At 38.7% G+C, this 21,542-nt stretch overlaps 1 protein-coding gene across 1 annotated transcript in view; it reads right to left on the reverse strand.

Moving 5' to 3' along the window:
* Positions 1-15,597, reverse strand: part of LOC124622031 (protein YIPF1) — a 28,677-nt gene extending 13,080 nt beyond the window's left edge. The window contains exon 1 of the mRNA XM_047147588.1: positions 14,967-15,597. Within this exon, the coding sequence (XP_047003544.1) occupies positions 14,967-15,439 (473 nt within the window). The 5' untranslated portion in view covers positions 15,440-15,597. The remainder of the gene's footprint in view (positions 1-14,966) is intronic.
* Between the last annotated feature and the right edge of the window lie 5,945 nt (positions 15,598-21,542).

Below are 21,542 nucleotides of genomic sequence, written 5' to 3' on the forward strand. Positions count from 1 at the left end.
ACTCCAAAATATTCTGGAGACCAACACTACCTTAGACTTACACAAATACAGGCACTTGTACTTTGGGATCTCTTTCAGTCCCACAACCCTAACACCCGCTCAAAAGAACTACTCACAGATAGAGAAAGTGGCTTTGGCGATCATCTTTGAGCTTAAGAAGTTCCACCTTTCCATTTTTGGGACCAAGTTACCCTCTTTGCGGTCACAAGCTGCTAGTGGCTCTCTTTGTGCCCTGTTCTTGGCTTCTGGAGTGGACTAAACAATGCCTCCACCATGGTGCACTCTTCCTCAGCTCCTACACTTATAGCATTAAATACAAGCCCACAGCACAACACGTAAATGCAGACACTATTCCTGCTTGCCCTCAAGGCCTGACCTGGCTTTTGGCCAACAGGAAATGTCCTGTTTTCAAATCAATCAGGAACAAGGGCATGCCTTGGACAGGTTTCCCATTATGGTTACTTACATCACTGTACGCACAGGCCACGTCCCCATCTAGTGACGTATCATGCACTATGTGCTCCATGATTGATCTACTTGTCTTTCAAAGTCTGCCGATCCCAAGTGTTGGGCCTGGGCTCGCCCCTCCCACAATTTGTCCATCATCTCCCATGTTCTCCTGTTTGACGCAAAGGTGGGTACTCACCGTTTCATCATCCTATCTACCCTACACCCCCATGTTCTGCACTTCCTTCATCATGGGCATTGGGGCGTGTTGCAGATGAAAAACTTAGTGAGATGCCATGCCTACTGCTAGGAATGAACAAAGATTTAGAAGAAATGGACTGCAGCTGTTCTGCTTGCGCCCGGCACCAGGCAGCTCCACCCCAGGCTTCTGCACCCTGGCCCAATGCCTGTTGACCCTCAGATCGCATTTATCTGGACTTTTCTGACCCGTTTCTGGGCTCTACGTGGCTCAATGTCATTCCAGATTCTTGCCAACGACAGGCTTCCCCACACCATCGTTTTGGATAAGTGGGCCCAATTCACAGTGGCAGTTTTCAAACAGTTCTGCATCTCCAATGGCATCAAGCATCTGTTTAGTTCAGCATTTCACCCTCCTCCTACGGCAAAGCGCTCAGTATGATGCATACTTTTAAGCAACTCATGCTGAAAGTAGTGGGTACATCCACCACCATGGCTGCTTCACACTGTTCCTCAGCACTTATCAGTCCAGACATGTCATCGACTGCAGCCCAGTGGAGCACCTCCATGGGTGGCAGTGACGCACTGCCCTCCACCTCCTGCCCCAGAGCCGACGGAACCCCAGATCTGGCCCACCATGCAGTGTCTGCCAGGCGCACCTGTGTAGGCATGCTCAAATGCCATGAAACCCTCGTGGGTACCATCCAAGTTGGTTTCCGCTCTTCGGCAGCATCTTACAATGGACATTCCAAGGGGTTGGCGCGAACTCCCATGCCTAGAAGCTGTTCCCAAGGACACAGATATGGAAGTGGAGGTTTCAGTGGGACCTCCATCCTCTCGGCTGTCGCTGCCCACGCTCATGCTGTCAGGTGCCCCACAGTATTCCTCCCCGCTGGTGAGCTCCTATGCCGGGTCTCGACCTATGCCACCGGTTCGCTTTCTGCGGCATTGTCCAGGGTGCCTCTGATCATACATACTCATTGCAGGGACAAGGGATCTGGTATCCTGGCTTTGCGCATTTGAAGACCCACCAGATAGTATGGACATCAATCATAGCTGTTTGGTGGAGCTGCTGCAATTGCGAGTGCTCCGGGCACTGAGGTAAGTGCTGTGTTGAGCCACATCTGTCTGGCCAGCCTATCAGGACTCGTGACCACCCTCTAAAGCCAGGAGTGTTGCTGCTCCTTCAATTAGTTGTGATTTCGTTGTATTACCATATGGATTTCACTACACATTATTGTCTTGGTTCTGAATTAACTACATCTTAGTATTCTATCTTGGTTTACCCTTTAGGCTTGTTATTCAGAAGTGCGATCTGTTGTTCTCTTGTGTTTTCCACCTGCTGTTTTCTGGTGACTCACTGTTGATGCTCTTGATCAATTGGCCAGCCACCATGGCTCCAGACAGTCACTCCTCATACTCTTCATTATTTTATAATTGTTTCTGTTTTCAGGGATGCCTCACCAATCGTGTAATCAAACACTGATTTATATCTCTGCCTATTTATGTGCAATAAGTTACACTTATTTATGTTCAACAGCCATCCCAAAATCAATCATCGATTGACTGCAGGTCTTCCTGCATTTCACTAGTCGTTCAGCATTAAAATCTTCCTACAGACAACAGTATTGTTCGTATGCAGCCTCATGGAGCTTCTGACATTATATACTATGCCATTTACACACACTGTAAACAGTAACAGGCCTATACAACTATTCTGGAGTACTCCCAAGGTTGCTTTTACATCTGTTCATTTCGTCCTTTCAAGAATAATGTGTTGAGAGCTCTTTCATCAAGGAAGTTCCGAATTCAATCAAAAATATTATCCCATACTTAAAAGCTTGTACTTTGTTTAGTAAATGCTAGTGGGGGGACTGAACTAAATGCCTTCCGAAATTCAACCTGGGGAGCTGTTGTCTATGATGCTCTGAATCTGAAGGATGAACAGAACAAGTTGAGTTTTGCAAGCTCTCTGTTTATAGGATTAATGTTGTCATTTTACAGAGGAGATTTTCATTCTTCAAAACTTGTCATAATCAAGGAGTGCACAATGCATTGCACAATTCTGTAGGAAACTGAAGTTAGTGATACAGGCAGTTATGTTCAGCTATTCAATGATCCCTCTTGAGACTATGCATGACTAGCACTTTAATGCAATCACTTGGTATCTTTAATTATGAAAATGATGAATTGCTAATCACCACAAAGATGACATGTTGAGTTTCAAACAGGCACAAAAAAGCCTTCTTTAGAAAAGAAAGGGAGAGACACAGATTCACACAAGCAGGCACGCCTCACACATACATAACCACTATCTCCGGCCATTCAAGCAAAATTGTCTAAAATTAATTAATTAAATTAATTAAAAGTAGCTTAGCCAAGTTCAGCACCAGAAGATGCCCAAGACACAGCAGAAGAGACCACCAGCACAGATGTTCCCAAGAGACCCGACCCGAAACAAGACAGTCTGCAAGAGCAAGGAAAGTTGCAGGGAATATTGAAATTTTTTCATGGACAAGCCTCCCTTCCTGGAAGAGGCAATAGTAAAAGGCGATCTCTGTCCAAGTGTGAACAAACAGCAGACAGAAGTAGATTGCCTTAATTATATACTGTCACAATATTGAGGGGCTGAGAAATAAATTAAGTGAACTAGAAATTCTTGCCAGTGATAACAACATGCTGTCAGTCACGCGCATGTGTGCATTAATGAGTACTGGCTAAAGGAGTTTGAGCTGACATAGCTTCATACTACTTATTTTAGATTAGATCATCAGTATTCCCATTAAGGTTTCAAAAATGGAGGAAATTGTGTATGCTTGAAGAATGATGACAGAGGTAATCCCCCTTTTTATCTGTGAAACATACCACTTTCTGTAACTCCCTGTCTTCCTCGCCAGAGAAAGTATGCCAGAATAGCTGAGCAAATGTAATAATATATGGTGACTTTTGTGTTGAATTCTTCATAGAATCTGACAAAGTTGCAGTTGGTCAATATTAATGCCCTCCTTTGACATACAAATACAAATTGTGGAAAGAACTAGGATAATTAGTTGCCTTAATCACATAGCAACAGAGCTTGGCTCCACTTCTCAGATCACAGTGCACATACTATCCGTGCTAGTTTACCTCAATGCCGACTACCAAGAGAAAAAGTAATTATAAGATATAGGAATTATAACAGCAGAAATATAAACAATTTTACTTTTGACCTGCAAAATGAGGAATGGAAAAACAAATTTAGTGCTTCAACAGTACGTGATGAATTTGGTAATTTCATACAGGTTTCACAGTGTTACTTTACTAATCACTTTCCAAAAAGAGTAAACGTTATCAACCTGTAAAAGAAAAATTCTTGCCTGCAGATGGCATTAAAGTTTTATCATTTAAGATGAAGTCACTGCCCAAAATAAGGAAAACAGATGTAGGAAATAGCACAACATGTATATGTTATTTCTGGGACATCATCAATAAACGGACTGGAAGAGAGACAGATTATATTACAAAGAGATTGAAAAATAACGAACTACACCTACGAGGTTGACATGAATTTAATAGATATTTCTCAGTAATTCCACGAAAGCTATTTCATGGCACTAAGAACACTGTATGCACTCTCCCCACCATAAATGTTCCCTTGAACAAAGTTTTCTTACATCCAACAACAGCAGGAGAAATACAATATATTATAAGAAAGAAAGTTAAACATGAGCACCTCTCTGATATCATAAATGCATCATTGGAAGAGGGAGCATATCATGACAATTTAAAAATATGAAAAATTTTATCACTATTTTAAAAAAGTGAAAAAGAAAGGAGGCAGCAAATTATAGGCCAAGTGCATTATTATCCACCTTCTCCAAGGTATTTCCAGTATACTGCTATAACTAGGCTACAGAACTTCCTAAACATGAACAACATCATTTAACCCTCCCAATAGGGATTTTTCTAAAATAAGTCCACCATCAACGACCTGCATGACTTTCTTGATAGATGCACAATTTTAATAGATCACAAGCAGCCAGCAGTTATCATACTGCTTTACCAATCAAAAGCATTTGACATTTTGACATGGTTAGCTGCATTCAAAGATTGAACAATAAAAGTTTGAGGTATTGCTAACACCTGGTTGCAAAACTGCCTAATTGGAAGGAAAGTTTGATGAAATCAGGAACTCTCAGGAAGCTACACCTTACAAATCAAAAAATTATTTGCTACAAGTTATGGTGCCCCCCATGGACCATGGACCTTGCCGTTGGTGGGGAGGCTTACGTGCCTCAAAGATACAGATAGCCGTACCGTAGGTGCAACCACAACGGAGGGGTACCTGTTGAGAGGTCAGACAAACGTGTGGTTCCTGAAGAGGGGCACCAGCCTTTTCAGTAGTTGCAGGCAACAGTCTGGATGATTGACTGATCTGGCCCTGTAACACTAACCAAAACGGCCTTGCTGTTGTGGTACGGCGAACGGCTGAATGCAAGGGGAAACTACAGCCGTAATTTTTCCCGAGGGCATGCAGCTTTACTGTATGGTTAAATGATGATGGCGTCCTCTTCAGTAAAATATTCTGGAGGTAAAATAGTCCCCCATTCGGATCTCCGGGCGGGGACTACTCAAGACGACGTCGTTATCAAGAGAAAGAAAACTGGCAGTCTACGGATCAGAGCGTGGAATGTCAGATCCCTTAATCGGGCAGGTAAGTTAGAAAATTTAAAAAGGGAAACGGATAGGTTAAAGTTAGATATAGTGGGAATTAGTGAAGTTCGGTGGCAGGAGGAACAAGACTTTTGGTCAGGTGAATACAGGGTTATAAATACAAAATCAAATAGGGGTAATGCAGGAGTAGGTTTAATAATGAATAAAAAAATAGGAGTGCGGGTAAGCTACTACAAACAGCATCGTGAACGCATTATTGCGACCAACATAGACACGAAGCCCACGCCTACTACAGTAGTGTAAGTTTATATGCCACCTAGCTCTGCAGATGATGAACAAATTGAAGAAATGTATGATGAGATAAAAGAAATTATTCAGGTAGTGAAGGGAGACAAAATTTAATAGTCATGGGTGATTGGAATTCGACAGTAGGAAAAGGAAGAGAAGGAAACATAGTAGGTGAATATGGATTGGGGCTAAGAAATGAAAGAGGAAGCCAACTGGTAGAGTTTTGCACAGAGCATAACTTAATCATAGCTAACACTTGGTTCAAGAATCATGAAAGAAGGTTGTATACATGGAAGAACCATGGAGATACTGACAGGTTTCAGATAGATTATATAATGGTAAGACAGAGATTTAGGAACCAGATTTTAAATTGTAAGACATTTCCAGGGGCAGATGTGGACTCTGACCACAGTCTATTGGTTATGAACTGTAGATTAAAACTGAAGAAACTGCAAAATGGTGGGAATTTAAGGAGATGGGACCTGGATAAACTGACTAAACCAGAGGTTGTACAGAGTTTCAGGGAGAGCATAAGGGAACAATTGACAAGAATGGGGGAAAGAAATACACTAGAAGAAGAATGGGTAGCTTTGAGGAATGAATTAGTGAAGGCAGCAGAGGATCAAGTAGGTAAAAAGACGAGGGCTAGTAGAAAACCTTGGGTAACAGAAGAGATACTGAATTTAATTAATGAAAGGGAAAATACAAAAATGCAGTAAGTGGAGCAGGCAAAAGGGAATACAAACGTCTCAAAAATGAGATCGACAGGAAGTGCAAAATGGGTAAGGAGGGATGGCTAGAGGACAAATGTAAGGATGTAGAGGCTTATCTCACAAGGGGTAAGATAGATACTACCTACAGGAAAATTAAAGAGACCTTTGAAGAAAAGAGAACCACTTGCATGAATATCAAGTGCTCAGACGGAAACCTAGCTCTAAGCAAAGAAGGGAAAGCAGAAAGGTGGAAGGAGTATATACAGGGGCGATGTTCTTGAGGACAATATTATGGAAAGGGAAGAGGATGTAGATGAAGATGTAATGGGAAATGGGATACTGCGTGAAGAGTTTGACAGAGCACTGAAAGAAACAAGGCCCCGGGAGTAGACAACATTCCATTAGAACTACTGACAGCCTTGGGAGAGCCAGGCCTAACAAAACTCTACCATCTGGTGAGCAAGATGTATGAGACAGGCGAAATTCCCTCAGACTTCAAGAAGAATATAGTAATTCCAATGCCAAAGAAAGCAGGTGATGACAGATGTGAAAATTACCGAACTATCAGTTTAATAAGTCACATCTGCAAAATACTAAAGAAAATTCTTTACAGACGAATGGAAAAACTGGTAGAAGCTGACCTCCGGGAAGATCAGTTTGGATTCCGTAGAAATGTTGGAACACGTGAGGCAATACTGACCCTACGACTTATCTTAGAAGAAAGATTAAGGAAAGGCAAAGCTATGTTTCTAGCATTTGTAGACTTAGAGAAAGTTTTTGACAATGTTGACTGGAATACTCTCTTTCAAATTCTGAAGGTGGCAGGGGTAAAATACAGGGAGCGAAAGGCTATTTACAATTTGTACAGAAAGCAGATGGCAGTTATAAGAATCGAGGGACATGAAAGGGAAGCAGTGGTTGGGAAGGGAGTGAGACAAGGTTGTAGCCTCTCCCCGATGCTATTCAATCTGTATATTGAGCAAGCAGTAAAGGAAACAAAAGAAAAATTCGGAGTAGGTATTAAAATCCATGGAGAAGAAATGAAAACTTTAAGGTTCGCCGATGACATTATAATTCTGTCAGAGACAGCAAAGGACTTGAAAGAGCTGTTGAACGGAATGGACAGTGTCTTGAAAGGAGGGTATAAGATGAACATCAACAAAAGCAAAACGAGGATAATGGAATGTAGCCGAATTAAATCGGGTAATGCTGAGGGAATTAGATTAGGAAATGAGACACTTAAAGTAGTAAAGGAGTTTTGCTATTTGGGGAGCAAAATAACTAATGATGGTCAAAGCAGAGAGGATATAAAATGTAGACTGGCAATGGCAAGGAAAACGTTTCTGAAGAAGAGAAATTTGTTAACATCGAGTATAGATTTAAATGTCAGGAAGTCGTTTCTGAAAGTATTTGTATGGAGTGTAGCCATGTATGGAAGTGAAACGTGAACAATAAATAGTTTGGACAAGAAGAGAATAGAAGCTTTCGAAATGTGGTGCTACAGAAGAATGCTGAAGATTAGATGGGTAGATCACATAACTAATGTGGAGGTATTGAATAGAATTGGGGATAAGAGGAGTTTGTGGCACAACTTGACAAGAAGAAGGCATCGGTTGGTAGGACATGTTCTGAGGCATCAAGGGATCACCAATTTAGTATTGGATGGCAGCGTGGAGGGTAAAAATCGTAGAGGGAGGCCAAGAGATGAATACACTAAACAGATTCAGAAGGATGTAGGCTGCAGTACGTACTGGGAGATGAAGAAGCTTGCACAGGATAGAGTTGCATGGAGAGCTGCATCAAACCAGTCTCAGGACTGAAGACCACCACAACAACAACAACAACAACAACAACAACAACAACAATAACAGAAATTATGAGGTTTTAGATAAGCAGTATATTAGTTTATTACTAATTACAATCACAACCACCGTACAACCATAAAGAGAAAATGTAGACAGAGAAAAGCACATATTAAAAAATTTCTAACACAATGCAACTGTGTCACTGGCATACGAATTCACTTCACTTTTAGTAGATTATGTACATGTGATATATTATGTTGCACATGTATGAGGTTGTGTATGTAGGAATGTATAAAATTGTATGTAACATATACATACGTATTCAAAAATATACACATAATTGATGAAACCCATATCATATATGATCAGGAGTTGATTAATAAATAAAACTAAATACAATGATGAAATCACTTAAATAAAATGGCAGAACACATGATGTCTGTTAAGTGTTAAAGAACAGGTAAAACCCAATGTTTACTGTGTGTGTTTATATGGGTTGGCAGTCACGAAAAGAATAATGTGAGCTATCTAAGAGTTCATAAACGGAAAAAATATCTGTGTAGTTTATTGACAGAGCAACGTAGCAACTTGTGTCATTTCTGATCTGTGTTGTGTGTATTATTATATTTAAAAAAAAAAAAAAAAAAAAAAAAAAAAAAAAAAAAAAAAAAAAAAAAAAAAAAAAAAACGAAGAACTTTGTGGTTTATGACTGCTTAAAGACAACAGTACATTCAGCTTGTGGGATGTCAAAATAAGATTATTATTTATTAAAAAAGAGATGCTGTGACTTACCAAACGTGACAGAGCTGGTAGATAGACACAATAAAAAACACACAAACCCACCCACAAATATCAAGCTTTCGCAACTCACGGTTGCTTCATCAGGAAAGAGGGAAGGAGTGGGAAAGACAAAAGGATGTGGGTTTTAAGGGAGAGGATAAGTAGTCATTCCAATCCTGGGAGCGGAAAGACTTACCTTAGGGGGAAAAAGGGACAGGTATACACTCGCACACACATCCATCCGCACATATGCAGACATGTGTGTCAGCCCGGGACTCAAACCTGGAATCGCTCCCCGGCCAACCCACATTCCCACCTACTGCCATCTATCAGTAGTCTGAACCCAGGTTTGCCATGCTCGCCAATTTTTAGATTCCCACCAGAGCTCAAATGATATTCTGCATCCAGATTGAAGGCTGTGGATTCATTGTTCAGCAAGGCAAACATATTATATGAATCTGTGGTGTCTGCCCCTTTGGACATGTCTAAAAGAACAGACATCACACTATCATGTAATTGATTCTCCTCGGTGGGAAATGAACTCGCAATATTCAGCACAGATGCACAATGTCAATTGATCTTTGGTGGAAATCTAAAAATTAGCGAGCATAGAGGACATGGACAGGCCTGTGGATAGGTGGCACTAGGTGGCGTTGTTGGCCGGGAGGCCCCATGCGAGGAAGTTCGGCCACCCTATTGCAAGTCCATTTTAGTTGACTTGCGAGTCAATGATGATGAAGAACACACAACACCCAGTCATCACGAGGCAGAGAAAAATCCCTGACCCCGCCGAGAATCGAACCCAGGACCCCGTGCGCAGGAAGCGAGAAAAATTCCCTGATGCAACTGATATCATCAGTTCCTTCCCTTTCCTTTCTCCCTCCTCTACCTCCAATTTACATATCTACAAGATTCCGATGATTATAGCCTTTTCTACAAGAAGATAGAAAATCATTCTTCATGTAAATAATCAAAGTGCTACCCAAATGATCAGATTGCGACATTTAGATGAAACAAACGCATAGGTGCTAAATTTCACTATGTTAGTGAACAGCACAAGGAAGGTTTGTTTATGATAAAGTATTGTACTACAAATGAACAATGAGCAGACATACTGATCAAAGATCTTCAAAAGTCAAAGTCTGTGAAATTTAGAAATGCTATTATGCAACTACTGCCATAACTTATTTGTTTTAGAAAACTAGGGTCATTGGAAGCGCCCAATTCTGATCCATAACTTAGTGGTGTTGTGATGTGCGACGACACTATGGTGCGGTGTTTTTGAGTTGGTTTGCGTTTGTAGATGTCGTGTTGTATTTGAAAGCACCCTCTGGTCGTGGATGATTATGTATTGAGTTTAATGTGTGGTATTGGGTTAAGGGGACCACACCGTGGTTCAGGTAAAAAAAAAAAAAAATCGATTTTCAGTTTTCATCATATTTCGATAGATTAAGGTTTTATTTAAGTACTCTGAAAAGGATTTTTCTGTAAAAAATTTTTTTCGAGCTTTTCTTACCACATGTGTTTATGATTCACACCCACTGTCAACTCTAAGCCATATGGAGATGCCATTATTAGCAAAATAGAATGTGTAGGCCATGTTCAAAAATGTTTGGAAACAAGGCTGAGAAAACTAACTGTTGATATGAGAGGAAAAAAAATTAGAAGATGGAAAATTGGTGACAGGACAGGGTCGGTTAACTAAAACTGAAACAGAAAACTTGCAGGTATACTATGGGCAGGCAATTAAGAGAAATAAAGAAAATCTGGAGACAATGAAAAGAGATGTTTGGGCCATATTCTTCATAAGTCCTCTACTGATGATAAGCCATGTCATGGATTGTGTCCATCAGGAGAAAATTTGTGGTGCAAGTACAATAGGGCTCAGGCAACTGGAGAATCTTATTCTCACCAGCATTCTCTTCCTGCTGCTGTTATTACAGCAATTAAACCTATTTTCAGAGACTTGGCTCATCTTTACCTTCTACGGAAATGTCTGTATAGGCAGACACAGAACCCAAATGAATGTTTCAACAGCATAATTTGGAATCGCCTTCATAAAACTGTATTTGCAGGCATGCATACAATGAAACTAGGAGTTCATGATGCTGTTATTACATTCAATTGTGGTAATATTGTAAAGTGTTGGGTACTGAAAAAACTGGGAATTAGTCCTGGTGAAAATATGATCACTGGGCTGCAACATTGCGATAAAATGAGGATAGCCGATGCAGACAGGTCTGCTTTTAATACGGCCAAGAAAGCAAGACAAACTTCCAGGACGTTGAAAATGAAGCTGGAAGACCGGCTAGAGGCGAAAGAAGGGCCATTCTATGCAGCAGGACAGTTTTAATCAACTGTAAGTAACAAATTTCGATAGTTTTTTTCTTTAAAGTCAATTTCCCAGAAAAATTAAAATGCTCAGTACATATGCCCCATTATACCAGAAATTATCATCATAGATAAATGAATGAAATTTTCAAAGGCTTTGCACAATATAAAAAGCAATGTCTGGTACTACATTCATTAATATTGTTCCATTAGAAAGTTCACAAAAAAATATTCTGCAGAAAAAACTTAATATTTTTGCTAGTAAATTTAAAAAAGTATTTTTTTAAAACTATAAAATGGATAAAGTGGATTTTAGTACAGTTGACTCTATTAGCATCATGTAACATACAGTAAAAATATTAAGGTCCTGCATCAAATAGTTTTTTTCTGAAATGGGTCAAATACTTGCCTAAATTAACATGGGTTAGATAGGCAGGGTGTGGTCCCCTCAATCTGAATCTTTGTTATCACTGTGGTAATATGGGTTTACCTGAGTCATGTGGATATCAAAGTTTTTACTTTGTTTTCAGTGAGTATTATGTGTGTTTTCTCTTTTGTTTGTGCGTTTGGTGTTTTTGTTAGGTGTGATTAGTTTGCTGTATGTCATCAGTTTTGGGTGTGTGTGTTTTTTGGCCAACCTAGACAATTTTGAGGGAGGCTTTTGTTGGTAAGTAATTTTTGTTTTGGTTTTATTCTATACTAATTGTGATGTTTTCGCTGATTTATATTTATGGTGTATTGGTTGTGTTTTAATCGATCTAGTGAATGTGGGTGGGTGGTTTTTTTTTTTTTTTTTTTTTTTTTTTTTTTTTTTGCGGGGGGGAGGGGGGGGGGGTTCGAGTTGTGGTTTGCAAGTTATGTAGGAGTGTGAAATTTGTGATTTCCCCCCCCCCCCCAAAGAAGGTATTGAGAGCTGTGTTTGAACTACACAGGCCAAGGAAAATGTTCAATTCCACTTTCAGAGTTGTAGGTGTTGTTTTCTTGCTATCAAGGACTTTGTTTGAGCTATCTAGGTCAAGGAAAATGCCCGATTCTGCTTTTCGGAATAGCAGATGTAGATTTTTTGGTATTGTGGCTGTAGTGTTATGTCATTAGTTGAGAATTCTTTTCTTCTATAATATTTGTTTTGGAATGGTGTGGTGTTTCGTAATGTTATATATTTCACTTGTACCCACCCTAAACATCCCATTTCCTGCTGTTGTCCCATTAATTTCCCTTTGTTGTTGGAGTGAAACATTGTTGTGTCATTTTTATTTTTGTTGGCATTAGTTGGTATGTGTATGTAGTGATGACATCATTGGCATTTTGTATATGCTCAAAGTAGTCATTTTCGCCATACTGCCAAAGGTGAAAGCAGACGAGTGAAATTGGATGGTTCCCTAATGCCAAATCTGTTTACTGTAAAATTACTTAAAATGGTGAAACTTATGATTTAGATTTATTGAAAACAAAACATTGTAAGATGCTTACTGAGTGTGTTTTTAAAAGTTGGCAATCATAAAATGAATAATGTGAGTTATCTCAGAGTTTATACAAGAGAAAAATATCTGGTTGGTTGGTTGGCATAGCAACTTATGTAGTATCTAATCTAGGCTGTATTTCTTCATATACTGCTAATAATTAACAAAAGCACACCAATGTCAACATTTGATCAGTGAAGCTGGGTGTGTCCTGGAATGAGAGATTCGTCAAGGCTTCGTTTCTTGTTTAAGCAATCAGGAAGGCATGTCCCAGTATTCTATAAGGATGCAGATAATTTGTCTTTTCTGTTTCTCCCATGAGATTCATTCCATTGTCGCAGGTCTTAATTCTTTAGATGTTTCAATAACACTTTGGTGAGAAATATTTTTGCGTATACAAAAACCATTGATATTGGGATAGTATTACCTGCACATTAGTACTTTGTTAATTTATCATTCATTTATTTGAGGTCAAATGCTATGATCCAACACAAGGACAGCTCATAGGAGTGCATGCAGAAGCAGCATTCTTACGTAAAATCACCACACTTGGCATCCATTCAAGCAACAAGTTAGCTTTTAACTGAGATTCTTATTAATTAATCCTGTTGCAAAAGGAATGGGAAAGGGAGGCGGGGCAATGACTGGCTCAGATTGCCGGAATTGATTTTAGAAAAACCATAGTAAACTTAAAACTGGCAAGGATGTGTATCTTTTTACCAACAGATATGAATCACCACCATGTTACCTCACTCAGTACATGCTCATGTACCAGATTTCCAGTTAAATCATTTTCATCTTAGACTATGACAGTAACAAAAATCAGAAGACTACACTGTTGAACAGTATACATACTTCAGTGGGTGCTTGATAATATATAAATTCTCTAAAAGACAACAGATTGTTTACACAGTCTGAAGCAACTGAATCTTTGTGACAGTAGGGATAATGTTTATGACCAAGGAATATTTCACACAATGTTGAGATCAATGCAGAAGATGCTAATCATGGTTCCGGACAAGTATTCCTCACTTCCCAGGTAACTCTGCTCCCAAAACTTGCACTTCTCTAATGATGATTGCTTACAGCTGAAACCTTTGAAATGTAGTGTAACACAGTATGCTGAAATAACAGATTCCTTTTCAGTATTCTATTTGAGATTTCACAATTTTAACAGTTTGCATATTTCTCCAGGGGAAGAACTATGACAACACAATGCAACTTTCAAATACATTAAAGGAAAATACTTTGACAAAGTTCAGAGCTTAATGGCATACACATTTTCAATCAGAAGTGTTTAAAACCCCACACAGCTGCTTTGTGTATATTTAAGTAGTAGATGAAAATAAAAAGACTTCTTTTTATCTACTGCCAAATAATATCATATTATGACAAAGTCATATGTACACTATATGGACAGTGTATCTGTATGATATAACAACAAGAACAACAACAGAAGGGTAGGTCTGATTGGATGTATTCTGATGTGGAGGGGATTAGACTAGAATGAGAGACATTAAAAGTTATCGATGACATTTGCTGTATGAAGAATGGATTAACTGACAATGGCCAAAGCAAAGAAAATATAAAATGCATACTGGGAATCCTAAATAACAGTTTGTGGGAAAGAGGTACTTGTTAATTTTGATTATAAATTCAGATGTTAGAAAGACTTTTCTGAAAGTATTTGTCTGGTGCATCATCTTACACAAATAGTAGGCAATGAAAAGCCATAACTTAATTTTCCTAAATCTTGCATGTGAAGCAAAGACGGTTTCTTAAAAAACAATATAAAGTGATACAGAAAACTGCTACATTTGATTATACAGTTCCTGGTTGCTGGAATTACGAGTTTCCACAGACAGACATAGTTGTAGAGGTAAAAAAAAAGCCTCACTCTAACAGGCAGGTCAAAGTGGATGTAGGTTGCAGCAATTACACATAGATTAACAGACTTATACGGGATTGCCTAGTGCGAAAATTTTTACCACAGAAGGCGTAAGAGTAAAGATTGCAAAATGGAAAATTATTCTCTTCAGAGTTTATGAATTCATGAAAGCCTTACTTTTAATTCCTTCTGATATATCTGAAACGATATTCATTACATGTTCCTTGTGTGGATACAGTAGAGCGTGTAAATTTAAGAATGTAAACACGACAAGCACTTAAGTGTGTAACGATAACTGACAAATCGTGTTGAAATATGTCTCTATACAAAGAAAACAGTACATTAACAAAAGTGACTATCACTTCAATGGATGCCACGCTAAGATTATTTTTTGCCACGTACCTCCATTTACCAACACCTCGAGAATGAAGGTAATCAAATAAATTCCCACTTATAGCAGTAGCAAACACTAGGGTTACACATATCCAGAACGGGCCATAGAGATCCGGCTTTGGTTTAATATGATGCTGCAAATAATTTATGCTAGGTCTCGGTATAATGGACCACAAAATACGGTCAACGACGTTGTTCGTATCAACATCCCATAATTGTTGGTAAAATTCAAATGTCCAAAATGATGGTCTAGGCTTCTGACCAGCTCCCGATTCACTTTCACTCAACAAATGCGAGTCCACTGTTCCTTCAACATCAGACCCGGGCGTATCTGGGGAATGATTAAACGTCATTGTCTGGGACACTGTTAACTCCGCCGCTCCCTCAGGAACGACAGCTGGAAACTCTTGAAATTGTAACTGTGCATCCGGCAATCTTGAATCTATGTCGATGTCAAGCAGAGACTGCTTTGACGGATCCATGTCGTCACTTTCTTGTAACGTAAGCAGTCACCTAACCTTCAGATCATGACACCCAGCACAACACACAACTTGATTGCCAACAATTCACGCCTACATGCAGACCAAAGGTAACTAGTCAGCAGCCAATGACGTTTATAGTGTCCACAGACCCTGATAGTAGCCAAGGTGGTTCGAATCATGGAGGTAAGGGTTAGAATTTAGGCAGATGCCCTAATGCCGAAAATCTGGAGCCATCGACTAAATGCTGTCGAAAAAGCAACACACATTTGTGAAAAATTTGTTACTTTTGTTGCCTACGGTACACAAACAGAAGAGGAAAGTTAGCTGTTACTTTCTGCAGGTATATATTTAGATAAACTTTTAGTTTAAAAGTGGTCAATTCGTTTCGTTGTTTACACTCACTGGCTTCAAACTTTTATGTTTGTTATTTGCAGGTGCACGTACGAGGATCAAGCTATTGCGTCGAAAAGATGGGTATCACTCAAAATATAGCACAAGTGTTCTGAGCGTTTCTGCGTAGTTGATACAGATCGAACTTTGACTTCAAGCACCGCGCCTAGTATTTTTTGATGTATTGGAAGTGTAAGTTGCGCTAATGACTGTACTATTTCGGTGTTTAATAACCGTTTATTTAAGACAATTTGATGTTAGACATGTCTTCCCTTGCTGTTGGAAGCTGGTGTCACAGAAGTGGTCCATGCATTGTACATATTACTTCGGTGTACATTGTAATTAGACGCTAAATCATTTGTTTAAAATTTTCAGTGCAGGAATTCCTTTATTTAGGAATGCTGAAGAATTGGGTGCAATTCGTTTTTGCACATATATTGTGTTCTGTGCTGATTGTTATGTTGGAAGTATTGTTTCATGTCGGGAACAGCTGCTCCAGTATTTAGGAACGTATTCTGTGGATCAAAAACTGTTGCGAACAGTCATATTTTACTCTTTGATGTGTTATATGTATGGTAGTTTATGTTTTCTGCTTGATCTTCATTATGTACATCGCTGAATAAATGGTCTCTAAAAATGTGTGTTCCTGGCAATATGGTGAATTGCGTATCTGATTAAAAGGTCAACTTTATAATCTCACAGGGGACTAATTAGAGTCAATATCTAGCAGGTTATGGGCCCAGGAGAGATTAGTGAACTTTCCATACCACAGAAATAAACTGATAAATCAACGTTACATAATTTTCGCGTGTGTTCAACATGTTGCTATGGTATTTTTTTTATTATTTTTGTTGCAGAGAAACTCTCAAGATTTATTTGTTTAACTATCTGAACGTATTCAAGATGGCTTTGGGTGGACATTCACTGTTTGATTTTGAAAAGTTGACCGGTATGACAAATTACAACGACTGGAAATTCGCGATGGAAATGTACCTGAAACATGAGGGACTATGGGACACAATTGCTGGCACTGACGAATATGAGAAGAATGTACAGAAAGTGTAATCGAAGTTATGTTTATATGTAAATTCATCTGTGTATCCAAAACTTCGTGGAGCAACGACTGCTAAAGAAGCATGGCAAAATTTACAATCTACATTTGAAGATAAGAGTTTATCTAGTAATATTGGGCTGTTACAATGCTTAATGAATGTACGATTGGCTTCTGAGAAAAATATGGAGGCATATTTGTCGAAAATTATGACACTTGCTCAACAAATTCGAAGCATTGGTAAGAAAATGGACGATGATTTCGTAGCTGCAATTATGTTAAGTGGACTTCCAGCAGATTTCCAACCTTTGATTATGGCAATTGGGAATTCGGGTGTCAAGATTACTAGTGATTTAGTAAGTCAGCGATTAATTCAAGAATCGATGAAACGTCAGTTTGCATCCACAAATGAAACCGCAGATTCGGTGCAGGACAGTAAACACCAGAAGATGAATATCCAACGTGATGTTCGAAATATCAAGTCTTTTAAGTGTTATAAATGTCAGAAACCTGTTCACAAGGCGATTGAGTGTAGAACAAAGAAGAAACCAAAAAAATTTTCAAATTCTGCGAATGCAGAGAGAACTGAAAACGAAACTGTGTTAATGGCTCTTAACTGCATCTTCGCATCATAGTGATGGCTGGTATGTGGATTCCGGGTGTTCACGAGACATGACGAATCAAAGAGACTCGTTCAACACTTTCCAATTGACCACAGCTCCTAAAGTGACAGTAGCAGATAATAGCAATCTTCAGGCTCTTGTAGAAAGCGATGTTCATCTTCGCGTTACTAGTGACGACTAGAATAAACAGATTACTGTTAATGATGTTGTGTATGTTCCAAGCCTTGCTTACAACCTACTGTCGGTTAGTCAGATGACAAGACGTGGATTGTGTGTATTGTTTGACAATGTGCAGTGCGGCGTATACAATAAAAGTGATGTAATTGTTTCTGGAACACCAGTAGCAACTGCAACTCAAATAAATGGTATGTATCGATTAGATTAAGTGCATCATTACGCAAATGTTGCAGAAATTGACAGTTATGAATTGTGGCATCGAAGATTGGGACATTTGAATTGTGTAATCATGCATTTATTAAAAGAAAAAATGGCAGATGGACTGAACTGGACGAACGTCAATTTAGATCCGCGTATTCCCTGCATAAAAAGGTAAACAGTCTCGACAACCTTTTCCTAAAACATCAAGTAGAAGAGCAAAATATGTACTTGACATTGTGCATTCTGATGTTTGTGGACCAATGAGCATGGCTTCGTGGGGAGGATCGCGATATCTTCTCACTTTTACGGATGATCTGTCAAGAAAATCTTTTGGTTATACGCTAAAAACAACAACAGAAGTCTGTGACACATTCATCGAATTCAAAGCACGAGTAGAAAATAAAACTGGTCGAAAAATCAAAATACTTTGAACAGACAATGGAAAAGAGTTCGTCAATCGGCGCATGAAGTTATTTTTAAAGTGGAATGGAATTCAACATGAAACAACAACTCCTTACATGCCAGATCAGAATGGTGTTGCAGAACGCTTAAATCGGACAATCACTAAAAAAGCAAGATCAATGTTAACAGGTGCAGGTCTAAGTAGACAATTTTGTGGTGAACCTGTAAACACAGCAATTTATTTGAAGAATCGATCTCCAACAAAAGCTGTTAAGAGTGTCACTCCTGAGGAATTATGGAGTGGTCGTCGGATAAATCTGAGTCATTTACGAATCTTTGGATGTCGAGCATTTGTAAATATACCAAAAGAAAAAAGGACGAAATTAGAAGACAAATGTAAGGAACTTATCTTTGTTGGGTATTGCGAAGATTCTAAAGTATATCGTCCGATTTGCCCAAAGTCACCAAATACAATTGTGAAAGCCCGTTATAATAAAATAATGGAATAGATGATAATAAAATGCGTGGCTTTTTAAAATGTATTGAATTAATGAGATTAATTTTTCGGCATGAATGACAAGCACAATAAGCTGAGCTATGCCTGGAAATAAGTTCGTAATAGTTCATATTATTTTGCAGGGCGAAGTAGTTTCTTTCTCCGCTGTAGATTTGTGCTTACCATTCTTTATAATGCTACGTTTGGTCGCCGTGTTCACCTTTGAAGTCTTGACCGTGTTCCCATTAAGCTTATCGGATCCTCGTAATTTTCCAAAGCACACAGGTGGGCTTCAGTTCTTGTAATTATTGTACTATTTGAAATAACAACTCACACGACCTTTCTGTTAATAAAATAATACTGTATTTTTCTAAATGGTGCACATATGAAATACATACTCCTCACTTATTCATAGCGACCCCAAAATGGCGGGCTACAATTACTCGCTAAAAATGGCGTGCTTCTCCCTCGTTCACTAGCTGAGCGCGAATCCTTCCTTCCTCCTACTGGTACCAGAAAAAATCCTCTGTTTTTTAACAACTGAACGTCAAAAAATACATGACGGTAGGCATAGGCTCTATGATGGGCTACCGCTTTATCCTCTCTCTTTGCCTTTAAAGAAGACGAAAACATAAAGAAAATGCAAAAGGTTTATCACACCGTGATGTGCAATTCATTAAAAACTGAAAGTGCACTTGTGGAAACGGTATTCCAAACAGTAACCCCGTTTACGATAATCGTACAGACAGTCATCAACTAGTGCCAGCACCTAACATCATTGAAGAGGCAACTGAACTGACACAACTTGCTGAAGTTGACAGAAATGCAGTTTATCTTGAATTAGCACAAAGTGACACAGAGTAAACAGTAAATAGCAGCGTACTTAGTCACACGGAAGTTGCACAGCCAGAAATGCAACCAGAAATTAGAAAATCATCACATGAAAGAAAACCAAATACTAAATATTTTAATGATGATTTTGCTTATCTTGCTTGTATTTCTGAACAAAATTCGTATGAAGAAGCAGTGAATTGTGATGACTGTGAAAAATGGAAGGAAGCCTTAGATAATGAATATAAATCTTCACTTGAAAATGAAACATGGATTTTGACTGATTTACCACCAGGCAGGAAGGTAATTAATTCGAAATGGGTGTTCAAGGTGAAAGAAACGTCAAATGGTCAAATTGAGCGTCATAAGGCTCGTTTTGTAGCGAAAGGTTATTCCCAAATTCGATTGTGTAAACCACAACATCCTTTAAAATAAATTACAATGCCATGGTGTCATAGGCAGTGCTGCAAAATGTTCAAGTCATACCTCACTAACAGGAAACAAAGGGTGTCAGTGCAAGGGACTAGTGAATACACCATCAGTCATCATCAGAATGGGAAGAAGTTACATGTGGTGTCCCACAAGGATCCATCTTAGGGCCATTGCTTTTTCTTGTGTACATTAATGATCTCTCATCAGTTACACTGCTAGAAGCTGAGTTCGTTTTGTTTGCAGATGACACAAGTATTGCAATAAATAGTATGTCAAGTGTAGTTCTAGAAAGATCTGCTAATGATATTTTCATGGATATTAGTAAATGGCTTAAAGCCAAATCACTGACATTAAACTTCGAAAAGTCTCACTATATGCAATTCAGAACCTGTAAGAGGTTTCCACCCAGCATATGCATAAAGTATGAAGAAGAGCAGATAGAAGAGATTGACAGTCTTAAATTCCTTGGATTACAACTTGATAATAAATTCAATTGGGAGGAGCACACCACAGAACTGCAGAAAAGCCTTAACAAATCTGTATTTGCAATTCGAGTGTTAGAGGACATAGGAGACATAAAATGAAAAAACTTGCATACTTTGCCTACTTTCATTCCATAATGTCATATGGTATAATATTTTGGGGTAACTCTTCAAGTCAAACAAAAGTTTTCAGGCTCCAAAAGCGTGTAATATGTATTATTTGTAGAGTAAATTCACGGACATCCTGTAGAAACCTCTTCAAAGAACTGGGTATACTAACTACTGCCTCTCAGTATATTTACTCCTTAATGAAATTTGTCCTAAATAATATATCTCTTTTTCCAACAAACAGCTCGGTTCATACATACAATACCACGAACAAAAATGATCTGCACAAGGACTTAAAAGCAGTCACTTTAGTTCAAAAAGGGGTCCACTACTCAGGAACACTTATCTTCAATAATTTACCAGCAAACATAAAAAATTTAGTTACAAACAGAGATCAGTTTAAAAGGAGCCTGAAAGTCTTACTATTGGCCAACTCCTTCTACTCCATTGACGAATTTTTTAATAGAAACAAATGATGTATTCCATTTATTCATACTATTAGTATTGTTGTTTCAGCTTTTTTAAAAAAATGACATGTTCCACATCCATGAGGATCTCCTCAGCACAGATCTATGGAACGAAAAAAGTCTAATCTAATCTAATCAGGAATAGATTTTGATGAAACGGTTGTTCGTCATTCTTCACTTCGCATCCTATTAGCTTTATCAGCTGAATTTGAACTTGACATTGAACATATGGATGTTCAAACTGCATTCCTATATGGTGATCTCGATGAAGAAGTTTACATTCGTCAACCTGAAGGCTACGTGAGGAAGGGGGAGGAGATGAAGGTTTGCAAGATGAAGAAGGCAATTTATGGTCTAAAACAGGCGTCACGTGTTTGGAATATGAAATTAGATGTGACATTACATAAAATTAACCAAAAGAAGTCAGAATATGATTCTTGCAT

The sequence above is a fragment of the Schistocerca americana genome, chromosome 7 (genome assembly GCF_021461395.2).
Source record: "Schistocerca americana isolate TAMUIC-IGC-003095 chromosome 7, iqSchAmer2.1, whole genome shotgun sequence".
In the NCBI taxonomy this organism is placed as follows: Eukaryota; Metazoa; Arthropoda; class Insecta; order Orthoptera; family Acrididae; genus Schistocerca; species Schistocerca americana.